At 35.3% G+C, this 11,194-nt stretch overlaps 1 protein-coding gene across 1 annotated transcript; it reads left to right on the top strand.

Annotated features, from left to right (window-relative positions):
• Positions 1 to 1,460: 1,460 nt before the first annotated feature.
• LOC110787200 (alanine aminotransferase 2) lies at positions 1,461 to 8,037 on the top strand. Its single transcript, XM_021991775.2, has 15 exons — positions 1,461 to 1,979; positions 2,649 to 2,699; positions 2,942 to 2,992; positions 3,358 to 3,423; positions 3,503 to 3,564; positions 3,940 to 4,018; positions 4,816 to 4,920; positions 5,003 to 5,113; positions 5,384 to 5,521; positions 5,634 to 5,708; positions 5,845 to 5,965; positions 6,080 to 6,234; positions 6,811 to 6,885; positions 6,969 to 7,172; positions 7,642 to 8,037. The coding sequence occupies exons 1-15, from the start codon at positions 1,776 to 1,778 to the stop codon at positions 7,756 to 7,758; spliced, it is 1,614 nt and encodes a 537-aa protein (XP_021847467.1). The 5' UTR covers positions 1,461 to 1,775; the 3' UTR covers positions 7,759 to 8,037.
• Positions 8,038 to 11,194: the final 3,157 nt, after the last annotated feature.

Here is an 11,194-nt window from a genome sequence, read left to right as displayed (position 1 = left end):
TTATAGTATAGTTTCTTCGTTCTTTTGTTATTGTAATATATAAGAGATACAAACTTAAACGAGCAAAAGTCTTCGAAGCCATATATGGTGTTGATTTCATTAGTTCAATATAATGACATAAACAATCGATGGATCAACATACTACTGTTTGTTAAGAGTACATTATTGTGGTTCTTTTAATCCACTGAAATTTGAAACAAGACCCTTCTCTTCCTCGTTGGTAGTCCTAGTATAGCTCCGGCAAAGATGTTAAACTCTCCTTCATGTTTTTATTTTTGTGCTTAACTTCAAATTTTTCAATGTTAGTTTTTGGGTTAGGTGAGGCCCAATTCCATATGACCCAATCAATTAAAGACATGTCTCAATATCACTAGACAATTCTAGCATGTTGATTTAAGTTCACTTATTTGAGGTGGTGGTAACCGGTAAATTGAATTATTAAGCTCCTAAAATTGCGAGATATTATAACAAATTTGGGAGCATGTGGTGAGTTGTATTAGAAGTTTAGAACCTAGAGATAATTCTACACATAACACATTTCATGAAGAAGTCACCAAGTTATGTACACCGCCATACTCCGCACCATAAATATGCATTGCTGGGCACATATATATATACACAATTCTATGCACAAAAAAACTTTTTCAATATAATCCTTCATTGATTATCCACCTATTTTACTAATCCACTATACTTTTGTATCACTGCTTTGTGAGTTTCTTATTATAGTGAGAGTTATACTTCTATAGTTGTATTGCCACACTTATAAGTACACAGTAGGTTTTAGCACTGACCATGGGATAATTAAAGAATGACCGAAGTTCCTCAATCCAAATATTAAAAATCGAATTTTATTGTAAAAAGTATTGATTTTTCAAACTAAAGTTTACTCGTATTTTTTAAAAATCTACTTCTACTATTTAAAACTTTTTTCAGTTGAATATTATTTTGCATTTCTTAGGAAAAGAAGAGCTTCATATAACTTAGCCATGAATGATAAATAAACTGATCGTAGACACGATCCATGCAACACTGAATGGTCTATTTTTCGAAGTCCGAAAAACAACTCTTAACCCTAATTTTCTAGTTATTTTTTTAAGTATGAATTTGATTTTATAATTAGTGTAGAAGTCAAAACATTGCATCTAAAATTAAACGGAAGCAAATAACCTGGTTGTTTCCCCGGAATCTTTCGAATTTTTCCCCTCTTACTTCGTTTCATCCACGCATTTATACCACACGATCCACATATTTATAGCAATCTTTCTAAGTATTTCTTACTCCACTCTATATACATCTTTTCAATTATTTCTTACTCAACTCTCTTCAACTTATTTTAAATGGCAGAAAACATCCAAATAATTTAGTACTAGTATTCAATACAATGTCTTGGACAACAAGATATAATACGAGTAATCGAGTATTCATTCATAAATGACATTTTTGACTTAGTCGACATGAACTCAATTTTCACAAATTCAATTTTCCTTTCCCGAATTCTTAATAAGTGACGCAAAACGGCATGAAACTGAGAGAGACGCCCACAATTCTTCTATTTTAGCCACGAAATTTCCCGTGGGCGGCTCAGAAAGCTCCACTTTGTCCAGAAAGCCTGATTTATTGTCTCGTTTTTCCAAAATATACTCTTAGTAAAAGGGATATATTTGACGAATTTTCCCAAAAGGACAGTGTTTTTTACATTAATTTAGATTTGTTTTCCAAATTTCTGCAACCAATATAAATAATTTTGCTGGGTTCCTGACAATTTAGCGGTAATGCGGCGATTCATAGCAGAGAGAACAAAGCATCTAATCAAGAGAAACTTTCTAACTTCTTCTAATAGTCATCGATTTTTGGCATCTCAATCATCTTTCTTCTCTTCTTCACCTTCAACTTCTTCAACAATTGTTAGCCCTTCTTCAATGGAATCTTCTTCTGGTGCATCAAATCAAGTTACTCTTCAGAGTATCAACCCCAAGGTTTAATCTTTGATCTCCATTTTGTTGATTTTGATGATCATTTGTTGATTTTATTGATTAATTTGATTGATTTAGCATTTGGGGTTTGTTATTTGATTCATTTACATTGATGGGTTGTGCTAATTTATTGTTTTATCGTCTGGGGTGTTTCTATTTGATTCATTTCATTGATGGGTGTTATTGGTCTTGTGTTTTACCATCTGGGGTTCAATCTAATTTGAGGATAATGATAAATGGACCCTGCGGGTTAACGGCCTGAGACCCGATTGGTTAGCGACCCTCACACTGTGATTGATGTGATGTTAATGGTGGGACAATTGAATTCAGATACTATTATCTTTTACATTAGCTTACATGTCTAAGTTGGTTGATTACTATATTGATTGAAGTATAAGAAATTAAAGTTTAAGTTTGAGTTGTAATGAGAGTATGAGACACCCCAAATCCACTACAAACATCTTTGCTTTGGTTCTGTTTGGATGATTGAGATAATTGAGCTTATAATGTTGCACAATCAGGAATGTGTGGCTTCTTTTTTGCTTGTTTTTATGGAGTATGGAGTACTATATAGTCTACACTGTACATTACCGGTTCAAAGTTATTTAATTTATCGAAATAAAATGTAAAAGATAGTCTTTTTAACTTCTGATGATGAATTATTCCTGCTAGGTCTTGAGTTGTGAATATGCTGTTCGTGGAGCGATTGTTACCCAGGCGGAGGTAAGAAAAGAATTGAATTGATTGATTATTGTTGGTCTTTTTAAGATAGTTTAGTACTGTTTATGCTTGTAAATGATGTAGTTCACTTAATAGGTTCGATATATTAGAAGTTTAGAGAAACACTTTTTCTAAAAAGGAGGGTGTATGAATACTCAAAATGAATAAGAGTGTTGCTTTTAGGTTAATGTGTCTATGGCAATGCTAATACTTCTCTGACAGTGCTGTCATATTTCTTCTCACAGAAGCTGCAAGAACAATTGAAGCAGGAGCCTGGGTCTCTCCCCTTTGATGAGGTATATTTGCTACTCCTTGATTTGACAAAATATCATAAGTAATTCTAGTTAAGAGGCTAATGCATTGAGGATGATTGCGCTACCGTTATTTTTCTATTGGGGTGTATTATGATTTGCCATTGTGCAATGCAAATCATTGTTTCACCTCTGATCTGTTCAGTGCCATCTGTGTTCTGGATCAATCAGCACTTATACGCATATAGTGCATCTTAAAGAACAAAAATCATGTAATTGTGCTGAGTTGCTGACTCATAACTCACATTTTTTAAACAATGCATTTCCTGTGTCATTTTGAGGCTCAGAGTACAGCGTATCTTGTCTACTCCATAAAATTTACACCCTGGCCATTTTTGTTATTTGTGCAGATACTTTTCTGTAACATTGGAAATCCTCAATCTCTTGGGCAGCTGCCGATCACATTTTTCCGAGAGGTTAGTCCCTACAGCTGGGAGTGTCACTAGCCGTTGTATTTAGTATTATCATACCTTATGTGTTTTCAACGTGCATCAGGTCCTTGCTCTGTGTGATCATCCCAGCATTATTGATAAAAGTGAAACACAAGGACTCTTCAGGTATTCTCTGTCTGACTTGATTTGGTTATTTTCTTTTGTATTCTTTCATGAACTTATATCAAGGAATAATGCATCACATGTTGCATGGTTTGTATTGTTTAAACAAGGAAATTATGTCATAATGTTTGATCATACACTTTGAGAAGGTTATTCCTTATAGTTGGGAGTGTCACTTGTAGTTGTAATTTATGTTAACCTTACAATGCAAAAGTTTTTCTACTCTCATCTCTATTACGTAATGTTTAAACAAGGAGCTCTTTTTTCTGCCTTGATTTAAATTTTAAACTTGTTTTATTCAGTTTGATCAATGCAAGGGTTCTCAATTTAATTAGGGCCTTAGTAATACGTTCTCTTTGTTCCTTTGATTTAATGCAGTGCTGATTCAATAGAGAGAGCTTGGCAGATCCTGGATCATATCCCTGGAAGAGCTACTGGCGCATATAGTCACAGTCAGGTGATTATTGATTTGTGGAAATTGATTTATGTAGCCTAGCTGCATATAAGGGGTTAAAAGTGGGATTATTGAGCATAATTCAAATAATAATAAAACTGATCCATGTGTGATCATGCATTCCTAATTTATTTCTACCTCCATGGCTCCGTACCTAATGTTGGTTACTTTTTCAGTTTTCTTTCTTCCTATTTTGGCAAATTTCTCTTACACAAACCCCACATTATCTCTTTCTTACCCCCCAAATGAGCTCTCTTTCTTACCCTTTTTTACAATAACCAACTACATTGTTTCTCCTTTTTTCTTACACTCGCCCACTTTTCAGTTGTCTCTCTTATTCTCTTGATCTCTGTATTTATAGTAAGTGTAACTAGTATTTAGGAACGGATGTAGTATTAATGTAGAAAATGTATTTAATGGTGATATACAACCTTAAAATAACTGTTTATTTATTGTTAAAGAAAAAGGAAGGTGAACTAGAGGGAGAAGCAATTGTTTATTGTTATTTCCCTTAATTAATCCAATGGAAGGATGGAGGGAAATGTGTTACAATTAAAAATATCACCCTCTTCCATCCCACAGATCGAGTGATTGCTTGGTTCTTTCTTATGTAGTGCCTTTTTTTTCTTTCCTCCCCAGTCCCCACCCCCCTTAATTTATACTTGCTTTTCTCTCGCTCGTTCAATTTCCACGAATAGTCAATTAAGAAATAAGGGAAAAGGGTTTTGAAGTTTCATATATGAATAAATTGATGCATACCGTTCTCTGATGAGATTTTGTTTGTCTTGATATTGTTATAGGGTGTTAAGGGACTGCGTGAAACAATTGCTGCTGGAATTGAAGCACGTGACGGTTTCCCAGCCAATGCAAATGATATTTTCTTGACTGATGGAGCAAGCCCAGGGGTAGGGTGCCTTTAAATTCTCAGACTTGTCCCTCCATTTTTCAAAATGTAATGGTGAATTAATAATTTTCTTTTACCTATAGGTGCATATGATGATGCAATTACTGCTGAGGTCAGAGCAAGATGGAATTCTCTGCCCCATTCCTCAATATCCTCTGTACTCTGCTTCGATTGCTCTCCATGGTGGAACTTTGGTAGGTTTGCATTTTGTGTTAGAAATGTCCAGCAACTCAAAGCCATTTTGAATGGTTTCTCTGTTCAGAACGTCAGATTACTGATTGTATTTTACTGTTTATAATAAGAATCCAAAATTAATCATATGCATGTTCTTGCAAATTTTTAATTTTTATTTGGGAAATGAGCATCTTCTTTAATAACCAATAGCACCAGAAATACAAGCAACTTTAATGCAGTTATAATGTTTGAACTTGTTTGATGGGGAGTATTCTTATGTGGCATTACAGGTTCCATACTATCTTGATGAAGCAACTGGATGGGGTTTGGAGATTTCCAACTTAAAGAGTCAATTAGAAACTGCCAGGTCAAAAGGTGTAACAGTTCGAGCCTTGGTTGTGATAAACCCTGGCAACCCAACTGGACAGGTGAGAGTTGAAATTTTTAAAATTTTTAAATTACTTGTCTTGATCTGAGGATACTATATGTGTATCTCCCTCTACTAGGAGAACTTTGGAATTAATCAAAATTTGCCTTCAGGTTCTTGCTGAGGAAAACCAGAAGCAAATTGTTGATTTCTGCAAGGAAGAAGGTCTTGTGCTTCTGGCAGATGAGGTGAATATATCCAATTACAGACATCTTTTTTAAAATTCTTGGCTCACGTTTTACATTGTTTTCATGCTGTAATGGACCCCTTTGTGTTTAATCACTAACTGGTTAACCACTGTTTGTCCTACAATGTCCAAAACAGGTTTACCAGGAAAATGTGTATGCTCCTGACAAGAAATTTCACTCGTTTAAGAAGATTGCACGTTCTATGGGGCATGAGGAGAAGGATATTGCTTTGGTTTCATTTCAATCAGTTTCAAAAGGTGCCTTGCCCTTGTGCCTAATGCATTAGATGGATATAAAATCTAAAGATTGATTCAGCTGATTGTATCTAACTAGTGTCTGTCTCTGTTTCTATTGTGGTTGACTGGCTGTAGGATATTATGGAGAATGTGGGAAAAGAGGAGGTTACATGGAAGTTACAGGTTTTAGTGCCGATGTAAGGGAACAAATCTACAAAGTTGCTTCAGTCAATTTGTGTTCGAATATAACCGGTCAGATCCTTGCCAGCCTTGTCATGAGCCCACCTAAGGTAATTTCTTTTCCTTTTGTTGTGCAGTATCTATCCGTGTTCTTCGGTTTCCCTTGGTGGTTGATTTTTCATAAACCTCATTCCCTTGGCTTTGTTATCCTTATTTCTTTACTATTGAGAAAGGGGTGTTTTATTTTTATTTTTATTTTTTTCCCGGTGTTTGTGTTTTACTACAAAATTATGCATTATTAGAGACGGATACTATAAGCATCTCAAATGTGAGGTTACTAAAATTTCCTTCTAAATTAAAATTGAGATGGAATTGTATATGGAGTTTCAAAAAGTTCGTCTCAAATTTGTAATGGATTTACCAAAATTATGTGTCAAACTTTTTGAGACGCCCTCTATAGAGACGCCCTATTTCTGTCTCAAATTTATTTCTAATCATCATTTGGAGACGGAATTCCTCGTCTCTATAAAAAGATTATTTTGTAGTGTGTGTTGGGTGGGGTGGGGGTTGGAGAAGATCACTGCAACTTCTATCTTGTAGGACAGCATGCAAACTTGGAAGTATTTGGTATGGATGAGACTTCTTTTTCTTCAGAAAAAACTAAATGTATGCACTCTGTGATTTAGGTTGGAGATGAATCTTATGAAGGGTATTCTGCGGAGAAAGAGGGAATCCTTTCATCCTTGGCCAGGCGTGCACAGGTAATCCAGACACTGGATTTCAGAAACATTGATATTTTCATTGTAAATATTTTTGTAACTCTAGTTTTCTTGTATTGACACAGACACTAGAAGATGCATTCAACAGCTTAGAAGGTGTGACGTGCAACAAAGCAGAGGGAGCCATGTACCTGTTCCCTCGCCTTCAACTTCCCCAGAAGGCGATACAAGCAGCTGAAGCAGAGCATGCTGCCGCTGATGCATTCTATGCTCGCCGCCTGCTGGAAGAGACTGGCATCGTGGTCGTTCCAGGATCTGGTTTTGGACAGGTTAGTTTATGAGTATCTGTAGTTTTATTTCTTTTCACCTGAAAAACCCTTACTGAATTATTTTTCAGTTGTAAAATGAACTCGATATCCTCTATCCGAACTTAATTGAACTTGTTTTTCATAAATTTATCTTTGTAAGATGAATAGAACGAGTTCAGGCTTTCTTTTTGCACATTGCCAAAGTCTATATCCAATTATATTAAAACTGCTGTTGGAATTTGGAATTACCAAGCAATCTCATGTAATTTCGGTGACGGTAGACCGGTGTTTTCATGTTGAATATGTGGTAAATTTGAAAATTTCCTAAATCACAGTAGTTGTTTTGTGAAAGTAGGAACAAATAGGTGGTAAAAACCTTAACTTTAGAGGTAGTTCTTTGTAAGATGGATTTTTTTAATTTTCTCTTTGGTTTCTTTTGTTCATGTTTTATGGGGTAATGCCTTAACTTGCATCTTGATTGGTTTTGAAGGTTCCGGGCACTTGGCATATCAGGTGCACAATTCTTCCCCAAGAAGATAAAATCCCAGCCATTGTTGAGCGTCTAACAGCGTTTCACAAGAAGTTCATGGATGAGTACCGTGATTGAGAACATCCAACGAACCTCTCCTGTTAGACATTCTTGCCCAAAAGTTTGGTGATCTTGAAGACGGATGTAGTTTTCTGTATCATTATTTTGGAACTATAGTATTCGGCTTTACTCCCTCATACATAAAATTATCTGCATTTGTGCAGAAAACATTGTTTTCTAGGTTTCATTAGCTACATTTAGCATCATGGTTACTGGTTAGCTATCAGGGAAAGAAGCATAGTTGTTGAATACACTTTGTTGGTTAATTTAATGCTAGAAAAGGGTATTTATGGGCTACATTAGCCAAAGTTTCCTTGAAATTTTAGCTTGATTTTGTTAATTTAATGCTAGAAAAGGGTATTTATTGGCTTCATTAGCCAAAGTTTCCTTGAAATTTTAGCTTGATTTTGAAACACTTTTCTTTTTTCTTTCTTTATTCTTTAAAAACAGTATTGATTTGCTCAGCAGGTTGAGAAAGGAAGATGAAGGAAGACTGTTGAGATTTTATGGATGTTTACAACTACTACTCTTCTACTTGGCTTGGTAAAGAGTAATTTAACTTGTTTGTCTTTGTGTTTCTTGTTCTTTCTTTTCGTTTCATGTTCCATGTTTGTAGATGGAGTTTCCCGATTTTAAATTTTAAGAAAATTAGTTCAAATTAGGGTTAGTTCACGTGTATCTAGTTTGATTATTTGCTTGATTGTTTTGACAACTTTTTCGTATGCTACCATTCCCCGTATAATGTATGCTCTCTCCGCCCTTAAATACATGCCACATTTGATTTGAAAGAATAACCAACATAAGTTGGTGGAGTTGGTGGGAACACTTATTTTGTGACTTGAAAGTCATAGGATCTAGCCCTATCAGTTGCAAAAATATTTCAGAATGGCTCAAATTTGACATGAGTAAGTGGAATGGCTAACGTGTGATAGGTGCTGGTCAAGTAGGGTGGTTCTTCTTACCTAATTTTTTTTAAAAAATGATTTATAAAATGTAGAGTACAATAGATTCATAATAATTTCTACTAGGTGATGTGTAGTTCTGAAATTATAGATTATTTAATTAGATGGTGGGGTTGATGAGTTACTAAAAATAACAAGTGTATCTTTTAAATAAATACGTCCAAAAAAGACAAGTGTGTCCCTTAAATAAATACGGAAAAACGTGAAGATTATAATTGGCTCCCAAACCTTTTCTAGTTTTCGCCTAATCTAAATGTAAAGAGTATTGTGATATGACAAAACACGGGGCAGAGGGCTCTGATGTAATCTATAAATAATTAAATAGCCACGATATGCCCCAATCAAATTTGTATTAGCAGAATTTTTCTTAAAATGGTATGCATTTTCTTTTCTTTTTTGACATAGGAATGGTATGCATTTTCATAAACCTACAAATCTACAATACGACGCTACCAAAACTCACCCATGGAGTGTACAAATTCGATCTAGAACTTGAGTTTGGTTAAATGCACAATTAGGCAAATGACATGGGGCAAGATGAAGCATATTTATCTGATACTGTAGTTGGTAGGGATTTCACCTTATAACCTTGAGGTCATGAATTTGAGAAAAGTTGTGTTTAAGATATGACACACGTAACCTGAAAAAACAATGCACAAACTACTTGTTATCCGAAAAGTTGTGTTTGAGACTAACTGTGCATTAAGCCAGTTGTGACTACGAGACTAAATATTCACTCTTTTCTTGGGGCCATGAGATGACTGTGAGAGGCCACAGTCTAATAGAGTTGTTCTTTTAACCCGAGAAAAAACAATACTCGTAATAACATAGTTTCAGGCGTGCATTCTCCGTAACAAACAGGGGGATTCTAGGGTTCTAGCAATCAAACCCAAACAAGCCATCCTAAATAGAGAAGTGTGTTACTATTAGCTTTGTTTTACAATGTACACAAATCAAATCAAAAGGTGTATGTATGGTCAGTGCAATTTGTTTGTGGTGTTTTGGTATTATGTAGTTTGTTTTATTTTAGGTCCCCTAATGTTTCTTGTATATCCAACACAATTCTGAAAACTTACCACCTGAGGGCTGAGTCCTAACCTGATCCCAAATCCCTTTCTTATAATTTTACCTTATACGAGTACTTGGTATAAACTATAAAGGGTTGCATTGCATAATGCATAGTGCGTCATTATATAACCAATTGCTTGTTGGTTTAGTGGTGATTGTGGCTAAACTTGGTAGGGAGAACCCGTGTTCGATTCCTCGCAACAACAATTGGGAGGGGACTAGAACCTAACCACTCAGAACTCACCCCCGAATCCGAATTAGCCCTGAGGGTGAACCGGGTGCTAACACCAAAAAAAAAAAAAATAGTGCGTCATTATATCAACAAAAAGATGATGAATAATTGACCTCCTTTTAGATTTGGGGGTGACTTCTGTTAGTCACTTTCCTTGTCAAACTTGCATTACTTTCACTTTCCTTGTTACATCCCTTTCTTCTTTCTCTTTTCTTTCACAGCGCAATTTCCAATGCTCGCTACAATCTTTGAACATCAATGCAGTGTGTATCCCTTTATATACCTCCAGTTATTTAGATGTTCAGATGTTCAGAGAGGGAGGGTTGCCCGGTTCATCTTCAAGATTAATGAGCAAATTATATGAGTGACATATTCGTAAATAAATAAATTGTCAAAATATACCGTCTGATAATTATACAATTTCTTTTATAATACAAAATTATTTTATTTTATTTTTATTTATTTTAAAGTAGCAATTACCACGTGTATATATTTTTGATTGTATATTGTTTTCAACATATTTACGAAAATGCCACCCGATATGTAAATTTCGCCAATCTCAAAGATTATTTAGGAATTTCTAGTCTAGTAAGTGGATATCACTTAGTAAAATAAGGCACGAGTAGTCATTTAACATAGAGATGTTGATTAATTTAGTTGGTAAAGTCTTCTTGTGCTCTCAACGGCATGGAATGAAATCCACTAGTCCGATTTCAATATCAAAATTACTCGTATTTTGTCCGGCTACTTAATCGTTTCTCCCTCATCTTTTCATGTGTGGTTTTCTCATAGATTCGTACGATTTTTTTTGTTTTGTTTGGTGTACCACCCGGTTCACTCTTAAGGCTAATCCGAATTCGGGGCGAGTTCTGAGTGGATAGGTTTCAGTCCCCTCCCGATTGTTGTTGCGAGGGATCGAACACGGGGTCCTCCCTACCAATTCAGCCTCAATTACCACTAAACCAATAGACAATTAGTAGATTCGTACGAAAAATCAGTGTTCTTTAGATTGGAACATCTGAAATGGTAACCACTTTTCATCTGAAATACTTACTGATATATTTTTACCCCCCAAAAATATAAATTCAGGCATCAAAAAGTAGGTTCTCACAGATCCCTCCAATAAACTACAGGTTACCTAGAAGGTAGGAGTCTACAAGGAGATGCATTCTTCTGTATACTCTGGGACCCG

This window comes from Spinacia oleracea, chromosome 1 (assembly GCF_020520425.1).
Source record: "Spinacia oleracea cultivar Varoflay chromosome 1, BTI_SOV_V1, whole genome shotgun sequence".
NCBI classification, from domain to species: Eukaryota; Viridiplantae; Streptophyta; class Magnoliopsida; order Caryophyllales; family Amaranthaceae; genus Spinacia; species Spinacia oleracea.
This window is presented reverse-complemented; position numbering and strand designations above follow the sequence as displayed.

Coding starts and splice junctions, on each gene's coding strand:
- LOC110787200 (XM_021991775.2), top strand. CDS start 1,776: ATGCGGCGATTCATAGCAGAGAGAACAAAGCATCTAATCAAGAGAAAC. Junction 1,980..2,648: donor TTCAGAGTATCAACCCCAAG/GTTTAATCTTTG, acceptor TATTCCTGCTAG/GTCTTGAGTTGTGAATATGC. Junction 5,966..6,079: donor ATTTCAATCAGTTTCAAAAG/GTGCCTTGCCCT, acceptor GACTGGCTGTAG/GATATTATGGAGAATGTGGG.